The sequence below is a fragment of the Protopterus annectens genome, chromosome 9.part0 (assembly GCF_019279795.1).
Source record: "Protopterus annectens isolate FY-2018-M chromosome 9.part0, PAN1.0, whole genome shotgun sequence".
NCBI classification, from domain to species: domain Eukaryota; kingdom Metazoa; phylum Chordata; order Ceratodontiformes; family Protopteridae; genus Protopterus; species Protopterus annectens.
The window spans coordinates 648,652,550-648,677,702 of NC_056743.1; the positions used below are offsets into that span (position 1 = coordinate 648,652,550).

The 25,153-nt window shown below is 44.2% G+C and overlaps 1 protein-coding gene across 1 annotated transcript in view; it reads left to right on the plus strand.

Moving 5' to 3' along the window:
• The window catches only part of MSH5 (mutS homolog 5), a 2,353,005-nt gene that overhangs the window by 857,821 nt on the left and 1,470,031 nt on the right, over positions 1-25,153 (plus strand). Inside the window, exon 14 of the mRNA XM_044083236.1 lies at positions 19,202-19,247. Coding sequence (XP_043939171.1) covers positions 19,202-19,247 — 46 coding nt within the window. The remainder of the gene's footprint in view (positions 1-19,201; positions 19,248-25,153) is intronic.

Below are 25,153 nucleotides of genomic sequence, written 5' to 3' on the forward strand. Positions count from 1 at the left end.
GACAAAACTGCCAAATTCAGAACATTTCCATCATAAAAGTCTACTCAAACTTCTACAGTCCACCAGTATCAGTACATACGCACAATCTCTGAAGAAATAAAAGTCATCTAAATAAGTCCAAATTAGAGTTCTGTAACTAATGAAGAGGTTGCTGCTAGCAAACAACTTTGTATTTCATTGTTTCATCTACAAATAAAGAGTGCCTGTTACCCTTGAAGAATAAATTGCCTATGTTACATTAAAAAAATGATAAGCTAGCAATATTGCAATAGGGAATGGATGGCAAACTGATAACAGGTTCATAGTTACTAGGTATCTTTGCCAAAAAGTAGTGCAGCATCCACCCCTTTTGCAACACAGTACAGTATCAGCAATGCATCTATCTACTGTGGGAGTAGAACCCACAGCCTTCTGCATCAAAAGCAAGTATACTACCTGTTGTGCTATTAACAATGCAAGCAGACTCAGCATAAGCAGCACTAAACTTTTGCTCCCCTGCAGCTCTCAGCTCCTTGTAAAATCTACTCACTCAGTTGTATCTCTGAACTTTGCAGCACAAAGAAATCTGGAAAAAAACAAAGTTTATTGTGGGGGGGGGAACAAAAGCCCAAAAACCAGGGACACATTTTAAACATTGCTTGTATAATGTGTCAGAATTTCCACACAGTGAGAGCGTTACACCCACTAGTTGAAGCATACATGCAGTTGACAGAGGATGCCCTGCATGAATATTTTAACAATGCTACCTATAGAAAGAAAGGGAATTTGACTCCATTAGAAAGAGAGAGCCTTAGGCAATTACAAACAACGCAATCCCTAGTGATAAGACCGGCTGATAAAGGTGGCAAGATTGTCCTAATGGATTGTGATCATTATCTAAGTGCTATGCATACTCTATTAACTGATGAGTTTTATAAGAGGGTCGAAGAACAGGTTGTATTTGATACCATTATGCATGTGTCAGATACATTACTAGACATGTTCAAAGGGAACATCATTAGCCAGGAGCTATACGACTATTTGTTGATTAAGACACCATTAGTCCCCATAATTCAGGGACTTCCCAAAATACACAAGAACAGGAATAATCCTCCCATGAGACCTATTGTTGCCGGACAAGGCTGGGTCACTGAGCACCTTTCTGTGTATGTGGAGAAACATCTACGTCCTATCCTTGACCTTAATCGTACAGTACTTAGGGACTCCAAGCAGTTCCTATTAGATCTTTATGAATGCTTGGGCAACCTAGGCGATATAGATAACCTAGTGTTTGCCACTTTTGATATACAGTCTCTATTTACTGTATTACCGAATGAGTTAGGTATTATGTACATCACTGAATATCTTCTATGTTCTAGCGACTACTCTAGAGTCCAAATTGATCTGTTAGCATGTTTTTTAGAGATGATACTAGAGAATAATATTTTCATATTTCAAGATACTTTCTTTCAACAACAGGGAGGAGTCGCTATGGGGACCCCTTGCGCCAATAGTTATGCCAACATGTTCTTGGCGCAATGGGAAAAGGAAGTACTTTTTAAGACCAATGAATTTGGACAAATGGTAGCATTTTATCGATGTTTTGTCGATGACGTTTTTATTCTATGGAGAGGGAGTACAGAGGGGTTGAACCTCTTCCATAAAATGCTTAATCAGTTAACACACTTTTTGAAGTTCACTATGAACTTTTCCACCAACAGAATTGAGTTTCTAGATTTTTACGTAGAGAAACTTGCCAGTGGTCTGATAAATACAGGTGTATTCCGTAAGGAATGTCATCACAATACTTTGTTGATGCGTACAAGTATGCATCTGGAATACATCTTTAGAAATATAATTAAAGGACAAGGGATGAGGACCTAGAGATTGAATGCCACTGAATCAGGCTTCAATTATGAGGTCATTGACCTGAAGCAAAGATTTCTTGATCATGGTTATAGCTCTCAAGAGGTTGATAACCTTAACAACATTAAAGAACTTAGGTTGGATACAGCAGCTCCCTATTTTGGACCTAAGATGAAATACAATGCAAAGTGTCCATCTGATAGTGGATCAAGTGTTAGGATTTCCATACCTTACACTACTGATTATCCAGCTATAAGACATATAATAACACAACATTGGTCTATCCTCTGCACAGATGATAACATCAAAAAGATGGTTGGAATTAAACCCCGATTCCTATTCAGGAATAAATCCAATTTGAGAAGGCTGCTTTGCTACCCTAGGAAATCTATACCTTTATCTACTGACACTTTTACCAAATCATGTGGGGAATGTAATTATTGTGAATTGATTGACACTAGTCCTAGTTTTCTTCATCCAGACCTAGGTACTGTCTTTTATACACACGTAGAAGCCAACTGTGCCACTGCTAATGTAGTTTATTTGGCATTGTGTCAAATTTGGAGGGCGTTCTACGTAGGGAAAACAAATCTGATGTTTAAGGAAAGGATACGTGAACATGTCTACCACATAAGGAAGGGGTCTACACACAATGCTCTAGCTAAGCATGTCATGCAACATGGAAGTGAACATAGATTTCTGTTTAGAGTACTTGAGATAGTTAGTCCTAGTATGAGAAAAGGTGATATTAATAATCACACAGAATAGAGAAAGCAGGTGGATTATTAGGTTAAGAGCCAATAGAGGCGGTGGTTTAAATGAGAGGGCCTCAATTAGACCGATACTCAAGAAACGTAGGAATATTAGGCTTTAGATAATTTACTGTATCCTGTTATAGATATTATATGTAAATCTGACTTATTTTCACATGTATTTCTGAACTAGTACGTATGTATTTATAATTCTGCTCTTTAGTGTATAGTAATAGTTTTTTATATATATATATATACATATGTTTTGCAGTAATATATGTTTTATTTTATATATTTTTCATTGTTTTAAATGTTAATATGTTCCATGTGGGAATATATATACAAGCATAGAAGGTTTAATTATATGTTGATTTTAGGTATTTTTGATTTTAATTTGCTTGTAGATGTTTAATATTCTATATTCCTTTAAGGATGGATGTGCTGACTACCCTTATTGTTAATTGATTGATTGAGCCAATATTTCAACAATTAACCTTGGTCATCTTATATAAAAGGTTTCACTTCCTTTGGTTTAAGTGATCTGAAGAAGCTCATATTTTGAGTGAAAGTGCTTATCCTACCTGCAGTGTGTTTTTGTTTTAATAAACAGTTCGTTTACAATTACTCTGCTTCGCTCTCGCTGTGTGGAAATTCTGACATTTTATTTATCTTTGTGTGAAGCTTGAGCATTCACCCAGTTTTTGGCAGGATTCGTTGTTTTATATTGCTTGTATAATGTTCGAAAGTTGCTAGAATAAAATGCTGTGTTACCACCATACATTTTGCTGCCAAGCCTTAAACCCAGGACCTTGTGCAAAACAAGTCAGAGCAACATACCACTATGCCAAATCAGCTGTTTTGTGAAAGAGGAAGACGGAAACTTAAATGGCTACCATTTAGTGAATTCAGTTCTCACCATAGCACAGCTGTCAACCTCTTAGCACAAAACACCTGAACAAAGCCAATAATGGGTGAATACAGCCCCCAAACATTCAGTGAATTCAGTTCTCACCATAGCTCTCAACCTCTTAGCAAAAAACACCCGGACAAAGCCAGTAATGGGGGAATATAACCCCCAAACATATTCAGTGAATTCAGTTCTTACCATAGCTCTCAACCTTAGCACAAAACCTGGATGAAGCCAATAATGGGGGAATACAGTCCCAAAAATAGGGATAAATTTAAAATATCCATCTTATACACTTAGAAAATTGCTAGAATAAAAGCCTTTGTGTTACCATGCACTTTCTGAAGAATATGAAGTCTGATATTCAAATGCGTGTCATTTTTAACATTTGTTAACCAGGAAAGTCTGACTTGGAACAAAAGCTAATTTTTAGCAGAGGCCTAGGGAGAAACACTCCAGACAGACACATGTCTTTGTAAGATGGGAGAACACTAGAGGAAACAAAAACAGGGAGGGCATACAGACTCCACACAGAAGGTAAGGCACCCCAGCCAAGAATCAAACCAGAGAACATGTAGCTGTCAGGCAACAATGCTACCACTGCACCAATGCACTACTGGATTTGCAAAGACACAAAAATACAGAAACCACAGATTTTATGAGGAACAGAAAAAGTATGAGGGAAAAAATCTGCAACATTTTTACAAATGGCGGTGGGTAGGGAATTCAGGCTCTTGCCACCTGGGCCCAAAGTACAGGGTTCAAGCCGTATTCTCTACCCACCACCATGTAGCACCTGGGGCATTACACACACACACACACACACACACACACACACACACACACACACACTACCTGGGACTGGTCCATTCATTGTTAGCTTTGTTTGTTGGAGCACTAAGTCCTTCCTTGCACTAGAAATCCCTGTGAGATGTCCTTCCCTGATGAGACTCCCAGCCTGCTGATGTCACAGTCCGAGTCTGATCCCTTTCCAGTGGCAGTCTATGCAGTTACTTCTGGGATCTCTGCACTTGAATGCTTCTTAATCTGGACTGCTGCTGAGACAGTCTGTATTCTGCGCATGCTCCAGACTGGTTCAGCAGCAGTCTGGATATTGGAAATGCTGCTAGTGCACATGTGCGAAGGTCCGCTACTTGCGATCATTTTTTTATTTTATTTCTTTGTATTTTATTTTACTTTCTATTACTTTTACAGCTGGGGGGCTGCAGTCCAGTAGCACAGGCTGCCCCTGGTTATTTGTAGTTAACTGTTTGTGTGTGTTTAGGTTCCTTTTTTAGTGTAATTCCTCCCCCTCCTTCGCTGGTGCATAGTGTGTGTGTGGACTGTTGTGTGTTGGGCCTGGTCTGTGTGAGGTAGTTTAGTTTTAAATCTTAGTTTTTTTTTTTTTTTTTTTAACAATAAAAAAAAAAAAAATGTTGGAGGCCCCAAAGCCTGTTTTCTCAAAGTGCACCGAGTGTGGCCATAAGTTTTCACCGGCGGATGGACATACTCGGTGTGTTCGGTGCCTTGGGGTTGAACACCTCTCCTCTGGGTGTTCTATTTGTGCAGGGTCAACCCCAGGGCACTGAAAGACTGTAGGTTGAAGCTGATCCTGGCGGGACTTTTGCCCCCGGATCCGGCTTCGACCTCCGGTACTCCTGTGGCACCACCCCAGTCCTCGGTGGCAGCCACTCCTGCCTCCCTCCCCCCGGGACTCAAACTCCCACTAAAATGCCGGAGGAGAGGGAGGCCAGGAGGGAGAAAAGGAGGGAGAAGCACCACAAGCGGCGGGCCGAGGGCTCTGCTTCGGCCCCCCCAGCTAAGCGGGTTTCTCCCTCCACGGCTTCCAGATCTCCTCCTCCTTGGCTCCGATCCCCCTGCTTTTCTTTGGGACCTGAGGAGGAGGAGACCTGATCTCCATTGAGGTCATCGAGGCGGCACTCCTGGCCCGCCTCGATGGCCTCTTTGAGATCTACCTACAGCCTTTCGGATGCGGACTTGGACCGGATGATGCGAAGGTTCATCCAGACCCAGCTGCAGATGGGAGTGCTCATGCCTCCCCCCCTTCAGGGGGGAGCTCAACACCTTTTTTTGCCCCGATAGCTCCTTTTCCGACCCGCTTTTCGGGTTCGGAGCGTACGGAGCCGGGCAGCGTTGGAGCTGGGGGTGGGTCGGTGCCGACAGTACACAGGGTACTTCAGATCTGACTCTGCCCTCGAGTCTGTCAGATCCTTCCTTGTCGGATACGAGCTCTCAGAGCTGTTGGCCGAGCTTCGTACCCATGGGATTCTGTGTGCCTTCGGCTCCGTCTGGGTCGGAGCACACGGGTCCTTCGGATCCGATGGTCTCGGCTCCGGTTTTGATCCCTCCATCGGATACGAGTGGGAGTCGACTTTCGGATCCCAGAGAGAGCAACTCCCCCTCGGCCTTCGATGCAGTGGAGAGGGCTCTGTTGAGGGCATCCGGACCCCCAGTCCTTGCTTCGGCTCCACCCCGCACTCCCTCTTGGCTGAGTCAGGCTTCCATCACCCGGCTTCAGGGACAGCTTGCTTTGATGTCTCAGGTCATTCCCTTGGAACAGGTCGTTGCTGGTGAGACCTCGGACAGCCCCGCCCGAGGAGGTGCCTCATAAGCACAAGTGTAAGAGGAGACATGTGGACTCCCCCGAGTCCTTAACAGAGGACACGGAATTGGATGAAGGGGAGGCTCCCCTAGATCACCCCCTGAAGACGTCTCCTTTGGAGACATCATGGAAATGCTAAGGATTGGGGGGGGTCTGTCCCCAAGGTTTCCTCCGATGAGTCCGTGTTCCTTGAGGCATTCGAAGCAGGACCGTCTACCTCTTGGGTGTCCCCTCTGCCCGACCCCCTGGTGGACCTTATTACCACCAGGGCGTGGAAGGAGCCGGACACTGTGGAGCCAGTTCCCAAATGTCCTGATCGAATTCTGAACCCCCTGCACACAGATCCCACTGGAGCAATGGTCCCCCCGTAGATGCCATGTTGACGGTGGCAGCCACCAAGAGGGAATTAGCTCAGGAGAGTCCCTCGGTCCATCCACCGAGCAAAGAGTCCCGCTCAATGGATCACCTGGGGAAGCGGGTTTTTAGTTCAGCAGCCTTCTCAGTAAGTTCTCTGAACTATATGGCACATGTTATAAGGATGCAGCGAGACCTTATCAAAGAGTACGCTGCTTCCCCCCCAGAGTCCATGTCGGCAGAGGACAAGCAATTGTACTCCACTCGCATGGCCACTCTAAGATCGATATCTAATACCTCTATGTAATTGTTGTCTCATGCTACAGAGGGAGCCGCTAGAGCCAGTGGAGCAGGCCTAATCATGAGGCACCAGGCCTGGCTCCGACATTGTGACTTTGCGGAACCCTTTAAGGTGTCATTTGCGAATGCCCCTTTTGATGGTTCTGCTTTATTTGGCAAGACTGTTCGCAACACTTTAGTCCAGAGCGAAAAGGACGGGAAGACGTTGTCTGCCGTCGGAGTCCACTTCTCCGCTCCCCAGAGGTCCTTCTCCAAGAACCAAAAGGGACAGAAGAAGATGTGGTTCTGGAAATCGCAACATTCCCAGCCTGCTCCGGACAACCAGTCCTTTCGTGGCAGAGGAGGACAGGGAGGACACCGCCCTAGAGGCAGAGGGGGCCCGAAGAATTTTGGGTCCAGAGAACCTTTCTCTGACCGACCCACGCAACAACCTTGAGGGGTTGCCCGACTGCTCCACTCTGGAGGCAGTTGGGGGCATTTCTCGAAGCACCTGGCAGCTTGGGAGTCCATCACATCGGATCGCTGGGTGCTTTGTATCATATCCAGAGGGTACCAAATTCCCATATCTCATGTCCCCAGATCCAAAAGCCTCCCCGATGTGCCACCCGATCAGAGGGAGGCAGCAGCTGCAGAGATCCAGCAGCTGCTAAAAAAAGGAGCCATCCAACATGCCCCCCCCAGACCAGCTCGGATTAGGGTTTTACTCCAGGTTCTTTCTGGTGCCAGAAAAGACAGGGGACTTGAGACCAATCCTAGACCTCTCCCTTCTGAACCTATCGGTAACCAAAGAAAAATTCTGAATGGTCACTCTTCAATCCATTCTCCCCCTACTTCGGGAGAACGACTGGATGTGCTCTATAGACCTCAAGGATGCGTACTACCACATTTTTATGGACAGACGATCCAGGAGGTTTCTCCGCTTCTGGCTAGGAGCCAGTCACTATCAGTTCAGGGTCCTTCCCTTTGGTCTCACCACTGCCCCCAGGGTGTTTACCATAGTATTAGCAGTGATAGCGGCCCACCTGAGACTCCAGGGGAATGCAGGTGTTTCCATACCTGGACGACTGGCTCCTGACCGCCCTGACAAGGCATCTACTTTGCTCAGCGAGGGACTACTTCCTTCGGCTGGCCCCCCAGCTGGGCATCACCATCAACATGAACAAATCCTCTCTTGCTCCTACCCAGGTGATAGAGTTTATAGGGGCCAAATTGGACACAAGAAATCTCCTAGCATTTCTGACCGTGGAACGTCTTCAGAACCTGAGGCTGCATGTACAGGCCATCCTCCAATCTACAGCTCCACCGGCGGGATTGGTCCTGAGGGCTCTAGGCTCCATGGCAGCAGCAATTACTCTTCTGCCATTGGCTCGTCTGAACATGAGGGTACTGCAATGGACCCTTCAAGTCCAATGGTCGTTTCATCGTTACCCCCTGCACCATCCCATTTCCATCAGCAAGGCGTGCAGGATGGCTCTCGTATGGTGGCTCCAATCCCCAGATCTCCATATGGGACGTCCCTTCTCCATGCCACCTCCCCTCACCACGGTGACCACGGATGCCTCTCACCTCGGATGGGGGGTGGCATTGCGCAGGCAAGACAGACCAAGTCACGTAGAACGACACAGAGACCTCCTTGCATATCAGTGTCCTGGAGATGAGGGCGGTGCTATTGGCATTGCGAGCACTACAGAACCTTCTTCCGGTAGGGACTATTGGGTTACAGACGGACAACATGTCAGTGGTCTGGTACATCAACAAACAGGGGGGAACCAGGTCCTATCCTCTTTGTCGAGAGGCCATGAGAGTGTGGGAATGGGCGATTTCTACCAACCGCTTTATTATTGCAAAGCACATTCCGGGACGGTCCAACATATTGGCGGACAGACTCAGCCGCACCCTTCTTTCCCCTTACGAGTGGTCTCTCAACCCCCAGGTAGCAAAGCGAATGTTTGCCATGTGGGGGCATCCCTGTTGCGATCTCTTCACCTCTCCCTCAAATACGAAATGCAACAGTTACTTCGCTCTGCTTCCCCCCGTCGGGGAATCCCTGAGAGACGCTCTGGTGCATGCTTGGCCCCCCGGTCTACTTTATGCCTATCCTCCTCTGCCCCTGATGCTGAAACTCATACAGAAAGCCAGTTGGTTGGGGAGCAGGATGATCCTCATTGCCCCATACTGGCCCCATCAAACGTGGTCCCCTACCTGTGGTCTCACCTAGTAAATCCGCCCTGGATTGTAGATCCCCTCCCGGATCTAATATCTCATCCCCTAGACCTCCCGAATCTGGACAACCTCAAGCTGACAGCATGGCTGCTCCAGTACCACTCCTAGTCAGGACTCCCGGAATCTCTTCACCGGTTAAAGCCATTCTCATAGCTGCACATAAACCTTCCACTAGGAAAGTCTATCGTAGTAAGTAGAAGCGCTTCTCCATCTGGGCAGAGAATAATAACTTAGACCCCTTCACAGCCCCGTTACCATCTGTCTTGGAGTTCCTTACAGGTCTCTTCCATCAAGGGGCTAGCTGCTCTACGGTCAAGGTTCAACTAACAGCTATTTCTTATTACCATGTGGGGCATGAATCGGGCTCCTTGATTACAGCGAAATTGTGTAAGTCCTTTCTCAAGGGTACTTTCTTACTCAGACCTCCTATCAGGGAAATTGTACCCCCTTGGGATTTAGTTCTAGTTTTACAGGCCTTGACAGCTCCCCCTTTTGAACCAGCTGCCTCGGTCGATCTTAAGTACCTTTCTTGGAGAACGGCATTCCTAGTCGCTATTACTTCGGCGAAAAGAGTTTCCGAACAACAGGCCCTTTTTTGTGAAACCCCCATACTTGGCTTTTCATCAGGATAGAGTGTACCTCAGGACCAATCCTTCTTTTCTTCCCAAGGTGCCTTCAGAGGCCAATATCAATCAGTCCATTAACCTACCAGTTTTCTTCCCTAAGTATCAGAACAAGGGAGAATACAAACTTCACTCCTTAGATGTGCACAGACAACTGCACTTCTACATTCACAGGACTGCTGGTCATAGGCAATCCGACCAGTTGTTCATTTCCTTTTCCAAATTTAACCTAGGTAAATCAGTCCCTAAGATCACTTTATCACGATGGACCTCACAGTGTATTCTCTTGGCCTATGACACTTCTGGGAGGCCTGCACCTCAGGGAATTCATGTGCACTCTACTCGTTCTGTATCTACCTCTGCAGCCTTTAGATCTAGAGTTCCACTGGATGATATTTGTTCCGCGGCCACTTGGGCCTCATCTCATACCTTTATCAACCATTATAAGCTGGACATTATCTCCAGAGGGAGAGCATCCTTTGGCTCTGCAGTGCTCCGGAACATCCTTCCGTGATGGCCACCCAAGATTCAGGTAGCTGGGGACTCTGTCCCAAAGGCTGATGACAAATGAAGTACCTACTTCAGATTAAGAAGTTATGTACTCACCATAACATTCCATCTGAGTAGGTGACTTCATTTGTCTGCAACCATTCCCCCCTCCTTCCCCCTGGCCCTCAGAAATTTTCTTGTTCCTGTATGTCCTTCGGGATGTATTAGCCTTCGGCTTTTTTGTATGCGGACAAACTTGATCTGAGGTCAGTCAGGGTTGGCAGGGGATTATGGGTAAGGGGAGGAGCTAGGAGCTCGGATCTCTAAGCTATGAATAAGTTGCCGGCTCGGATCCGAGTTCGGATCCAAGACCCTAAGGTTACAGACAAATGAAGTCACCTACTCAGATGGAACGTTATGGTGAGTACATAACTTCTTATTTTCAGCCATTTTGGCATGTCTGTCTACTGACCCCCATCTTTCATCTCTGTGGTAAAACAATTTTGGAAAGGAGTTGTATACCTGAGACCCCCTCGTAAACAGGTTGCTCCTTCTTTGGATCTCAACATTGTGCAGAAGTTGGCTTTGCCAACGTGAACTTGTATTTCAATGTGATTTAAGGTTCTTGACTTGGAAAACTATACTCATAATTGCTCTGACATCTGCAAGAAGATTATCTGAGTTGCAGGCTGTCATTGTTTGTAAGCCCTGTCTGATTTTCCCCATAAATGGGATATTTTTAAGGTTAAACCCCTAATTCATGCCTAAAGGAGTTTCATAGTTTACTTTGAATCAAACCATCAATCGCTCGGCTTTCTATCCAGAATCCAAAAGCTAGGGAGATATTATTCTGCATACTCTGCATTTGCATAGGCAGCTTAAACGCTACCTTGATAGAACTAAACTCTTAAGAAAAGCTGATCAACTGTTTGTTTCTTCTGCATCTAAACAGACAATGTCCAGTTGGGTGTCCTCATCCATTGCTTTTTGTTACTCCCACTATGACAAATCAATTCCAGGCAGTATCAAGGCACATTCTACAAGTGCCTTGTCATCTTTGATGGCATACTGGAAAAGGGTGTACTCTAGAGCCATTCAAAAAGCAACTACATGGTCTTCCACTTATACTTTTACAAAGCGTTATAAACCGGAATCCTTTTCAAGGTCCAGAACTAGCTTTGCAGTAGTGGTAATGATGAACATTGTACAGTTGCGTAAGTTGCAATTAGCCATAGCAGTTGATGATTGAATTCCACGCTGTTACAGTAGCCACACCCTCCCTTCAGCCCACTACTCTTGTATATAGTTGTAGTTGGGATATAAAGTACAGTTTTGTGTGTTTCTACTTTATATGTTTCTTTCTTATAGTTTTTGGGGGGTTGAGGATTGTTAGAAACTTGTTCCTTTGTATGGGCAAGAAAGTTCTGAAGAAATGTTCACTTTGCTGATTTTATGAAGGTGGCTGTTTTTTGTTTCCTAGGCAGGGAAACAACCCATATAGCCTAAAGGTTACTGAAGCAATACGGAATTTGAATTTCTACTGTTATAGGTAAGTGCACTTTCCACAATTGTGCTTTCTTTCACTTTCCAGCATTGTTAGTCATCAGCATTGTATTCAATAAGTGTCTGGCTTTGTCCTATTGGCCAAGAAGTATATGATAAAAAAATGATCCTTGACACAGTGTCACAATGAATAGGATTGCCTTTCCACAATGCTGATTCCATGGTTGAGTTCTTGGCTATGATTCTTTGTAAAGTTTGCATGTTCTGCCTGTCCTATGTGGGCTTTATCCAGGTACTGTGACTTCATCCAACACACCAAACACATGCTGTAATTGACCTAGCACTTTTCTAGTTTGCTTGTATGTGACTGTGCATTGTGTGTGTGTATCTGTCTTCTGATAGATCTCCATTGTCAGAGCCAGGGGCATTGTGTGTGTGCATGTAAAAAAATATATTATCTACTTTATCTGTGAGAACACACAATTTTGGGGGAACACATGCATAATGCTTTGTGCTACCACTAAAAAAAAAAAAAAAAAAGTTAAGTAATTAGCTTTCAAAAATAAGGCATAAAAGGCTTTGCAGAACTTAGACTCTCAGGTCTCCAGACCCTGAGCTGTATAACTGGATTTTCACGCAGATTTAGTAAGCATGCCCATCCTCAGCTTTTACCCTTGGTTCTACCTAGTCTAAAAATGTTTTTTTCTTATTTATACTAGTTATTGCTTCTAGCAATTTATATATAGCACTTTTTATTGCTTGCTGCATACTTTTTACTGTATTTTATTGCTATTAACTAATCTGCATGGGTAACTGATTTGTTTGCAGTTAAAAGCATTCTGTAGAGTCTCCTTGCTTCTTTATCTGTGTAGAAACTTTCATTTTGTGGTTCACTGCTGTCATAAAGATTTCTGTAGTGCTTACTGTCTAAAAGAGTGCAGGCTAATAGCTTTAGTATTGGTCCTCACCCTCCTTCCTTATTGGTGCCTTGTTATACTTGTTGGCTTTGCAGTTGCCCACCCCTACTGTAAATTTGATCTGGGACATTCCGCCCAGTCTAGTGTCATTAGCTCATTCTACCTAATACAGAGAGAACATCTGAGAAGGCCTTCTGTTCCTCCTTTCTCCCTTTCTTAAAAAAAATAAATTGCCTGAATCTCCTTGTGTTTTCACTGTGCTTCTCAAACATTTTAGATATATAGAGTATATTTCAGTGCATTTATTAAAACTGTATTGGCCTTAATATTGCTACAACTCAAATGCTCTAGGTTGCACTGCATCTGAATTGTTTGTGTGTTTTAGCTGCTTTTCTGTATATATAGACTTTTCTGTATATCTAGACTAGCTACTTATTCTACTGTATTACTGCCTCTTAAATCGTTTTTCAGTTGTGCAATTGCCTTGCCTAATTTAAAAAGTTTTAAATTGCTAATTTTGTAGAGTTTTAATGGCATTTACTGTTTAGGACTACACACTCAAGTGCATTAGCCTTTTCTGTGTTTATTTACTGTATTATTGCATTGTTTAGCCTGTTTTAACCCCCCAAAAATACTATCTTGTTTGCTCATTTCCCACCTTTCCCAGCCAGTATAGTCGAGATCCCAGGCTTTGCTTGTCGCAGGACTTTATTTTCTGTGTTCAGAGCTATCCAGACCTTGCTGTGGTAGAGGGAAGTCCTACTGCTTACCAGTGGGAGTAGTGAGCATTGTAATGCCTATGTAACACTAGAGGAGTGGTTTCCAGCTCTGAAATTGTAATTTTGTTAGCCTTTTTGGGCTGATTTCTATCCCTTTCAACTTTCTGGCTTCGTGCAGCACCACAGGGCTATGGTTAAAGTATTCCAGGTGGCAGAAAGTCTGCTCTTCAAATTTTCCCTTAGAACTAGCTGGTTTCTCAGTAGTAGCACTAAAATCCAAACCCCTGTGACTAGCACTTGCTCTAGAACCTGCTGGAAAGCACTAGGAAGCTGATACAAGCACTCAACTCTTTTTGTCAGTAAGGAGAAATTAATCATAGGCACTAAACAGCCTATAATAAGTACCTTTAAAAGGTAAGGGAAAACAGCTCTTGTACTTTACATAAAAAACACCTAAACAGGCATGTCCAAGGGTCAGCTTCCAGTGATTTCTCCTGTCCACCTGGTGAATCTGGGCATACTGGGACAATGCGGCAACTGCCTCATGTACACAGACAACCCTCTCCTCCTACCACCCAACACTGCAACCTGTGAGAGATGCACTTACGTAGCCAAACTGGAAACAAAGCTCTCTCCAGCCAAGATTGTGCTAGACAGTCGAGGAGAAGGTTAACACCTACACTACACCTCAAGCAACACATAGCCCTTCAAAACCCACACCATCAACACCCACACACAGCAACACTAAACCCACATATGTGGAGGCCCTTAACATTAACCTGCCCAAGCAACAAGGACCTCTGAAGCTGAAACGCAAACAAACACCAGTCGCAACCAAAGTGACACATAGCTCACAACACCAGTGTGCCACCCAACAACAGCCCCTAAGGCAAGACAATGTACCCAACACTTTAGTCATAGGTGACTCTATAGTCAGGCACACTGATGTCCCACTCAACAGGCTGAACAAGGAGAAAATTACAGTCAGCTGCCTGTTGGGCGCCAGGATCCACCACATAATGCATGCACTCAAGTCACTCCACAACAAGTACAAATACGACTCTGTCATTGTCCATGCGTACCTCCCCGGACTACATAAAAAGAGACATGGAAGAGCGCTCAGATCATGTGGCTCAGGCAAGTATGACCCTAGCCCTGAGTAGCATCCTGCCTTCGCCCAGAATGATACCACAGTATAAGGACAAAATGATTGACTTCAACAATTGGCTAAGCTTCTGGTGTCATTCAAAGGGGATCCAGTATCTGTCTGCCTGGGAAGATATGATCGACAAACCACGATGCTTTGCCAGAGATGGTCTACACCTATCACCCCTGGGATTCAGGTTACTGGCTAAAGCTCTTGCCACCCCTATGGTGCCTTTTTTTAGGCAAGGTTCAAAGGACAAAACCACCACTATAACAGATACAAGCATGCAAAATCTGAAGGTAATGCTACTCAGTGCTAGAAGTCTAAACCTCAAAATGCACTCTCTCGAGGCACTCCTAAAAATGGAGAACATGGATATCTGTGCAGTAACTGAGACCTGGTTCAAGGATCCAGAGAGCACCCCTGCATTACCAGGCTACAACTCTTACCACACTTTTTGGCCACCAAACCAAGACCGAAACACTAAAGGTGGAGGAGTATCCATATTCACCAAGGATATTTACACCTCCAGGCTAGTTGCCCAACACAATGCATCTGAAATTCTCCAGGTGCAACTAACACTTGGTAAGACTGCAATCCAGATTGTAGCTTGCTACAGATCCCCCCACCATGCCCCAAGATTCTTACTACACCTTTCTAAACATACTGGAAAATATTAAGATACAACCAAACACCCTAATACTGGGTGATTTCAACTACCCTGCCATTAACTGGGAAAACTACTTTGGTACCAACACCTTTTCTCAATGGTTCTTGGGATTCATAAATTCCAATGCCCTGGATCAACTAATCCATTGTCCCACCAGGGGCTCCAATATCCTAGACCTGGTCAATACCAGCATGGGAGATAGATGCTCCACACCAGTGGTCACCCCCTCATTGGTCAGGTCTGACCATAAGTAAATCACCCTGGGCATCCACATACCACCCCACCCCCCAGTAAGGAAATCTCCGTAAAAAACTTCTCAAAAGCCAACTTCATGCTACTCAAGTCAGAAGTGACAAACTTCATGACACCCATGTAGACGGGATCTGAAAGTTCAACTGCTGAATCCTACACTAAGGCATTGTACGAGCACATCCCCTCGTGCATTAATCGTGCCATCCCAAATAGAACCAAGATGCTGTCCTCCAAAAAAAGGAAGCCAATCTGGTGGTCCCCTGCTATAAATAAAACTATACAACAGAAGGAAGAAACTGCTGCAGAAAAGAGGAAAATCCCAGGATGCAAAAAACTCCCTTACCAGCCTCAGTAAGAAGCTGAGATCCCTCATAAAATCCTCAAAAGCTAGCTATGAAAACAAAATTGCCAAAGATTCCAAAGACAACCACAAGGCATTCTATAGTTATGTCAAGAATCTAAATGGCAATGCTCCGATCTGCTCTGAGCTACAACAGAAAGGCATTAAATATACTGATCCCAAGGATATTGCCACTATCCTGGCAGATCGATTTAGTGCCAACTTCACCCCCCTCTCACTCCCTAAAGGGCCCATCTCAATACCAAAAGATTGCCAAATTCCGGTAATCACGGCCATACAGGTAGAAACCGCACTCTCCAAAGCTAAGAATACAGCATCCATGGGACCAGATGACATACTGGGCTGTGTACTACATGAACTACAAAATGAACTGGCACCTCACCTAAGTGTCATGTTTAATCATAGCCTCACCTCAGGCTTCGTGCCCACTGAATGGTGCACAGTTACAGTTATCCCACTCTACAAGGGAGGATCCACCTTGGATCCCGGGAACTACCATCGCATCAGTCTGATGAGCCTGATCTGCAAGGGCATGGAATGCATTATCATGGAGTTTTTAAACAAAGACATTGGCAACCTTCAAACACTGGAAACCACCCAGTTTGGATTAATGAAGGGCCAATCTTGTCTCCTGAACCTGAATGACTTCTATGAGTCAGTCTCCAGAGCTGTGGATGAGGGTAAGGCAGTCCACACAGCCTATCTGGACCTCGCCAAGGCCTTTCACACCATCCCCCACTCTGGAATCATAGATAAACTTACTAAGCTGGGCATAAATCCCTACATCACTCGATGGGTTGCCAACTGGCTTACTGACAGAACCCAGACTGTAAAAGTAACTGACTCTAAATCCAGCTCCAGACAAGTGACAAGTGGAGTACCTCAGGGTTCAGTCCTGGGACTGCTCTTATTTGGCATTTACTTCTCTGAAGTACAGGCCAACACTAAGGGACTCTAGCTAACAAAGTTCACAGATGACTGCAAACTGGGAGCCATTATTGAATTCCCAAATGATGTGGATATTCTACAAAAGGGCCTTACAGAAACAGATGCTTGGTACCAGAGCCATGGACTCAAGCTTAATGTCAAGAAATGTATAGTTATCCCCTTTGGAAAAAAGCATGTACCCATGAATTACCACATTGGTGGCAGTATACTAAACATAAAAAGTGTGATGAGAGACTTAGGGACGCAGGTGGACAGTGGTCTCACCTTCGATAATCACATCGCCACAATGTTCAGGAAAGCCTTCTATGTGGCACACCTCATCACTAAGGGCTTTTCATCCAGAAAAAAGGAGGTCATTGTCCCACTGTACTCATCCCTCATTAGACCCATTATAGAGTATAACGCCCCATTTGGTATGTATCTCACAAGACATCTGCAACAGCTGGAAAGGCCGCAGAAATACCTCACTGAAAGAATCACAGGCCTAAAGCAGATGCCATATGTTGACCATCCAAAAAAAAAGTCCAGCTATACTCTGTGGCATATCGCCTACTCAGAGGCGATCTCTGTTTAACATACAAGGCCATGTCAAACCCTGAGCTGTTGGACATGCTCCACTTAAAGAAATCCCAATTCCTCTTCAAAAGGAACCTTGATGATTGGATGAGAGATAGGAAATTCACCCCAGGGATCATGTCAGTCACCCTGCTAGACAGGGGTCCAGGGAAGTAAATATTGTGGGAAGAAATATCCAGGGAATTGTTATGGCTAGGCTTGTATAGGGTCTAGGGCCAATAGCCTAGTACCAACCTGTGAACCTAAAATCAAAGCCAACTCTGCTTGGAGATGGGCCCAGTAGGACACTGTAGCTTGTTTAGAGTCTGGGAACAAGATGGCCATTTTTTACCTTTCCTCACAAACAAACCATAGAGGATTGTAAAGAACGTTACTGCAACATGTCTAAGGGTGGCATAATACCTATAAGAAACAAGTTAGAATACATAAATGTAATCATTTTTTCACTTTTGTCACAGTTAAGCATTGGATATGCATACGGGTCACCGACTTTTTGAGTATTGGTAAAGGAAGCATGCTGTTCTATATGTCTGACACCAGTAAGGTAAAATATATTACTGTGTTCATTTTTATTTTGCTTTTGTCTCAGTCTAACATGAGTCATGAACACAGAAAGTTGCTGTTTCTTAGGAGCAGGTGTGAGGAGGTATATTGTGTATATGTATGTGAGCAGCATTTTGAAATATGTACCTATAGCCATTCGTTATTTCACTTTCATTTCAATCTAATATTAGAAGGACACACAGAAGGTGACAATTCGTCTGGAGTGGTAGTTAGGGGTAGGTACTATTCATAGGTATGATGCATTTATCCTCTAAGCATTTGTCTTAGTTCCTTGAGAACTACTGTTTAGTCAACTTTGACCATTTAGCTTTAGATAAAACTTATTTCTTCATTGAAAGAAAGAAAATAAGGATGACTTTCTTCAGTCGTACTTTTTTTCAGGCCGTTAGTGGATCAAAAGGTTGGAAAAATGCTGAAAAAATGCACTGTAGAATATCTAGAACCCCACAGATTCCGGAGGCTGAGTGACTCCCAATTTAATTAAATTACTTCTACAACAGTCATTATAGTACAGTGTTGGCTAGCTAGGATGTATTTAAAGGATGAAGGAAAATCTGGAGAGTAAAGCATAAAAAGCAAGAAAGAAGTAATCTGTTTCGGTAGAATAAGGGCCAGGATGACAGCAAAACAGAGGGGCTGAGAGCACAGTGGATGTAGGGTGAAACAGTACACAGCAGAGGGTCGGCATCAGGAGGTTGTTTGTATATGGCTCTATTTCACCTAAGGTGACCACTTTTTATTACAATTGAACATCTGTAGTTCATGTGCCTAGAATGAGAAAGGTACTGAGGCAGTTTATAAATGAAGGTGACTGATCCCAGCTGTCTGAGCACATGTAATATTTTTTTAATATTGAGTAGTTTAAAGTTGAGATACATAATTCAGTTCCACAACATCTACTTTGTGTTAGGTGGTATACTATTTACTGGGTCTATGTCAGAAAAACAAAAGATCAATGTCTCGAATGCACATATGAGCGAATATTCCAAAACTCAAAATTGCTATTGTGGGGGGCTGTACCCCCCCACACCCCCCTGCTAAATATATATTTCAACTCCGAGATCATACTACAGTGAGGAAAGGGCAAATATTCTGATCCACACTGTAGTGCAAAAAAATAAAATAGCAATATCGAGGTTTGAAATATTCGCTCACGTGAGCGCTCGATATTTCAAACATTTGTCGTTCTAAAGTAGACCCTATTTACTTACTTCCATAAATGCTGTCTTCATGGTTTAACTGTGCTGTGTTAGGAGAATGTCTGTCAATTTTTCAGAATCTAAACTAAACATCCAGAACATAAAACAGCAAGAAGAATAGAAGTGAGATATGTCTTTTGCAGCAAAGAATGTTAAAAGCTTGATGAGCCTATTTGGAAATTATTTAAATTTGTTGTTATAAAAAAAAAATTGATCTGCTCTATTTTAGGAATTATGAATCGCTGTAAATCCATGTGGGGTGAAAAGCTGATGAGGTAAGTAAATCTAATTTTTGTGTAACTGTACAAATAATATTTAGCATATTTCATTATGTATTAATAACAAAAACCTATGCAAAGTTTGCTTCTAAAAAGTTGCAGAATCAATTGAATTAGTTGCTGACATATGGATCAGAAAATTAATTAATTGCTGATCTTATATTTTTCACATAGATCATGGGATATGGAAAAGCATGGCTTTTAATTTTGCACTACCATGTTAATGTCATCATTATTTATTAGAATGAACTAAATGTGCATTTAGAAAGATACTTTAGCGATGGCCTAATACATGAATGCTTGCCATCTAGTTGTATGAGAGATGCACGACTAAGACTATAACAGCTGCAAAGAATATTTTTTATAAAATTGAAGTTGCTTTTAAGGAGATGCTTAGATGTGCATCTATGCAAAATCTATGAACAGATTTTATCTATGTCTATATGCAGGATATATATCTATATATATCTATATATATATATATATATATATACATAGATATATATATATATATATATATATATATATATATATATATAATATAATAGTTCCCCTTTAAAACCTGGAATTGCTGAATGCTCTAAATTCATAAGCTCGAGCCCAGAATCTCGAGTTTTCAGCAACTCAAAATTCTAAATCGGACGTAGAAGACATTCAAAAATGTCTTTACAATGTTTTTGCAGGGGGGGGGCAAGCCCCCCTGCACCCCCTCTACTTAAATATACCAACTCCGAGATCGCACTACAATGGGAATGAGGGATATCTCCCATTCCGCGCTGTATACAGAAGCGCACAATGGGAGAATTTCCATTTTTCCGCTATAGTGTGGTCACAGAGCTGGTATATTTAAGCAGGGAGAGTGCAGGGGGACTCGGAATACATGTAAGTAAACTACCTTTTTTTTTTTGCTAGTCTCCCCTTCACAATTTTGAATTTCTGAAACTCGAGATTCTGGGCTCGGGCTTATGAATTTCGAGCTTTCAGTGAAGCAGATAGGGCCTCCAGGGACAAGGCTTCCTTTGGTTCCACTGTTCTGGAGAATATACTCCTGTGAGCCACCCAAGAAGAAGGTGCTTGGGACGCTATCCCATCAGTAAGAATGAAGGCAAGATAGAACAACTTCACATAAAGAAGTTATGTACTCCCCATAATGTTCCATGTGAGTTGTTCGTCTTGCCTTCATTCTGACGTCTCACCCTCCAACCCCCTTCCAGGCTTCTTGAAAATTGAGAACCCGAGGTGAGGCATGGCTGTAACTAACCTTTATCTTAGGTTCATAGGTAAGTACTAGGCTATCAGCCCAAGGGCATCTATAAGCCTAGTCAGAATGTGTTGGCTTTCACAGCCCCCTTAGATTAGTTCCCTGTGCCTCTGTAAAGCAGAGCCATTAGTTCCCTGTGCCTCTGTCCAGCAGAGCCACTGCAGTGATCCCTGAGGTAAATTTTCTGTTTCTCATTCACTCATCAAGGTTTCTCTTGAAGAGTGTTGGTGAGGGGCTCTGCCTAATGTCAATTGGAATCCTGCTCCAAAGCATGGGGAGTCTCTGGGACAGGAATCTATCCCTCCAGCACGTCCTATTTATCATTGTGGTGAGGTTTAGATTCCCTAGAGCATGTGGCTCTTGGAGATTTGTTTTTTTAGGTGGAGCATGTCCATCAGTTCTGGGTTGGACATGGCCTTGTATGTCAGACAGAGATTACCTCTGAATAAGTGGTATGCAACAGAGTACATCTGGAGTTTCTTCAGTCGGGCTGCATAGGGCATCTGTTTGAGGCCAGTAATCCTCTTGGTGAGGTACTGTTGTGGTCTTTCCAGCTGTTGCAGGTTTCTTGTAATGTACATCCCAAATGGGGCGTTGTACTCTATGATGGGTCTAATGAGTGATGAGTAGAGGGGCACAATAACCTCTTTTGTACTTGATGCGAACCCTTTTGTGATTAGGTGGGCCACATAGAAGGATTTTCTAACCACCTTGGCAATATGATTATCAAAGGAGAGATTACTATCTACTTGGGTCCCCAGATCCCTTATTACATTTTCTGTATTTAGGGGACTACCACGTATGTGGTAGTTCACACATACTTTGTTTTTTTCAAAGGGATGACTATGCACTTTTTGGCATTTAGCTTGAGGCCATGATTTTCACACCAGGTATCCATCTCAGTGAGTCCCTTCTGGGGGATGTCTGTATCAGCTGACAGTCAGTTATGGCCCCCAGTTTGCAGTCGTCTGCGAACTTGGTCAGCCATAGTCCTCCTGTGCTTGCCTGTACCTCTGAGAAGTATATACCGAACAGGAGAGGTCCCAGGACTGAGCCCTGGGGGACGCCACTTGTAACCGGTTTAGAGTCAGACCTAGAGCCTGCAACTCTCACCATGTGGGTTCTCTCCGTGACCCAATTGGCAACCCACCTCGTGACGTAGGGGTTTATGTTCAGGCTGGTGAGCTTGTCTATAATACCAGAATGGGGAGTGGTGTTGAAAGCCTTTGTGATGTCTAGGTAGGCTGTGTGGACCTCCTTTCCCTTGTCTAAAGCCTTGGTAACTGTCTCAAGAAAAGTCCACCAGGTTTAGGAGGCATAATCTGCCCTTAACAAAGCTAAACTGGGTGGGGTCCAATGTTTGGAGGTTCACAATGTCTCTGTTAATGAGTTCCATGATGATGCGCTCCATAGCCTTGCAGACCAGGCTAGTCAGGCTTATAGGATGATAGTTCCCGGGATCTGTTGTGGCTCCACCTTTGTAGAGCAGGATAACTGTTGCTGTGCGCCACTCTATGGGTACATAGCCTGTAGAGAGACTGAGTTTGAACAGTGTGTTTAGTTGAGGGGTTAGTTCATTTTGGAGCTCGTGTAAGACACAGCCTGGGAACACCATCTGTTCCCATTGAAGCTGTGTTTTTGGCTTTGGCTAGGGCTGTTTTAACCTGTGTGTCAGTGATTGGTGGGATTCTACATTCTTCTGGTATGTTTATGGGCCTTTTAGGGGGTGAGAGAGGGGTGAAGTTTGCACTAAACCTGTCTGCCAGAATGATGGCAATATCAGTCGGTTCAGTGTATTTTGTGCCATTCTGCACTAACTCAGAGCAGATCTGAGAGTTTCCAGTTAGGTTCTTGACATAGCTAAAGAATGATTTGTGGTTATCTTTGGAGTCCTTGGCAATTTTTCTTTCGAAGCTAGCCTTGGATGATTTTATGAGGGATTGTAGTTTTTTGCTGATACTGATCAGGGATGTCTTTCCTTCTTGGGATTTTACTCTTTTCTGTACTAGTTTCCTCCTTCTATTATATAGCTTGTTGTATGGCAGGGGTCCACCAGACTGTTGTCCCTTTCTTGGAGGAGTGAGTCTTGGTTTTGCTTGGGATAGCATGATCCATGCATTCTTGCAGGTGCTCATAGAGTGCCTTTGTAAGGGATTCAGCAGCTTGGACAGCATTGTCCTTTAGCATGGGGGCTGTGAACCTTTCCACCTCAGTCTTAAGTAACGTGAAGTTTGCTTTTGAAAAGTTTTTCACGGTGGTTTCCCTGATTGGGGGTGGGGGAGGAATGTGGATATCTAGAGTGATTAGTCTATAGTCTGATCTAACCAGCGAGGAGTTGACCTCCGGTGTGGAACACCGGTCACCCATGTTGATGTTGACCAGGTCCAATATGTTGTCACCTCTGGCAGTGGTGTTAACCAGTTGATCCAAGGCTTTCGGGTTTATAAATTCTAGGAAGCATTGGGCAAGGGAGTTAGTACTTGAGTAGTTCTCCCAGTAGTACTTGAGTAGTTCTCAAAGTTAATGTTTGGGTAATTGAAATTACCCAATATTAGGGCATTTGGTAGGACCTTCATATTTTCCAGTGTCTCCAGAATTGCAGAATGAGGGTCCTGGGTCATGGTGGGTGATCTGTAGCAAGCTACAATTTGAATTGCAGTTTTGCCCGTTGTTAGTTGCAGATGGATGATCTCTGAGGCATTGTGCTGTGCCACTAACCTGGAGGTGTGGGTATCCTTGATGAATATGGATATACCCCCGCCGTTTTTGTTTCGGTCTGGGTACTGTGGCCGAAAAGTATGGTATGAGTTATAGCCTGGTAGTGCTGGGGTGCTGTCTGGAGCCTTAAACCAGGTTTCTGTTACTGCACAGATATCGATGTTCTCCTCACTGAGGAGTGCCTCGAGTGCATGCATTTTGAGGTTTAGACTTCTGGCATTGAGAGCATTACCCTCAGTTTTATCTAGTGTATTCTATGCTGTTGCTTTATTGGGAGATGGCCCATATTAGATCTCAGCCGACTGAACAACTATGTACTGAAGTCCAAGTTCCATATGGTCACACTACAATCGATTCTCCCATTGTTGGGAGAGGAGATATGGATGTGCTGCATCGATCTGAAGGATGCTTACTACCATGTCAAAATGGACAGGGCATCCAGGAGTCACCTACGCTTCCGGCTGGGAGCCAGTCATTTCCAGTTTCGAGCCCTGCCCTTTGGTCTTACCACAGCCCCCAGGGTGTTCAGCAAGTGTATGGCAGTGGTGACTGCTCACTTGAGACATCAGGGATTCCAAGTGTTTCTGTATCTCGATGACTGGCTCCTTACCGCCGACACCAGGCATCAACTAGTCCGAACCAGGGACGCTACCACCACTCTGTATCAACAGTTGGGCATAACTCTAAATTTGGAAAAATCTGCGTTGTTGCCTTCGCAGCATGTCATCTTTATAGGCGCAAAATTAGACACCATTCAAATGTGAGCATTTTTACCGCAGGAGAGGATCAGAGTCTTACAACAACAGATACACATCCTGATGCCCCTGAGGAAAGTGAAAGCAAGATGGGTTCTCCAACTCCTAGGAACCATGGCAGCAGCAATTATGTTGATCCCTCTGGCGAGATTGCACACGAGACTGCTTCAATGGCTCCTCTTTGTTCAATGGTCCCCCCAGAATTTTCCACTTTCTCACCCCATTTTACTCATGGACAGATGCAAACAGGATCTCAGTTGGTGGCTTTGCACCAACAATTTGGACATGGGAAGGCCCTTCGTTCCACCCATCCCGTTTGCCACAGTGACCACAGATGCCTCCCAGATGGGGTGGGGGGGGCATTATTTTGGCAGGACAGTCCAAGGCACGTGGAAAGATAACTAGATACATCTGCATATCAACTTTCTAGAGATGAGAGCAGTGCTACTAGTGTTGCAGGCACTTCAGAGCTTTCTAACTCTGGGGATGATTGCAATACACTTGGACAACATGTCAGTAGTGTGGTATCTAAACAAGCAAGGGGGAACCAGGTCTTACCCCCTGTGTCGAGAGGCCATGTGAGTGTGGCAGTGGGCAGTAACTTCCCAAAGGTTTCTAGTGGCAATGTACATTCCGGGGAAGTCCAACGTGATTGCAGACAGGCTAAGCAGAGCTATTCTGATGCCTTACGTGTGGTCCTTGAATCGTCTGGTTGCAGAACGAATCTTCAGCAGATGGGGTCAGCCTTGCTGCGACCTTTTTGCCAGCCCCCTCAATGCCAAATGCAGCAGCTACTTCATGCTGATCCCCCCAAGGGGGGGTCACCCAGGGATACTCTAGTTCACGATTGGCCCTCCAGTCTGCTTTATGCTTTCCCTCCGTTTCCTTTGCTGTCAAAGGTGATTCAGAAAGTGCAATCCTTGGGAAGCAGAATGATTCTGATTGCTCCACACTGGCTTCGTCAAGTCTGGTTCCCTTTTCTTAAACCATACATTGTGGACACTCCTTGGATTCTGGACCCTCAACCAGATTTACTGACACACATGTCGGGACAGTTCCACTTCTCTTTGATGACCCTCCGGTTGACAGCCTGGCTGCTCCACTTCCATCATTAGTCAGGCTTCATAATTTTTCACCAGCAGTGGTTCACATTTTATCATCATCTCATA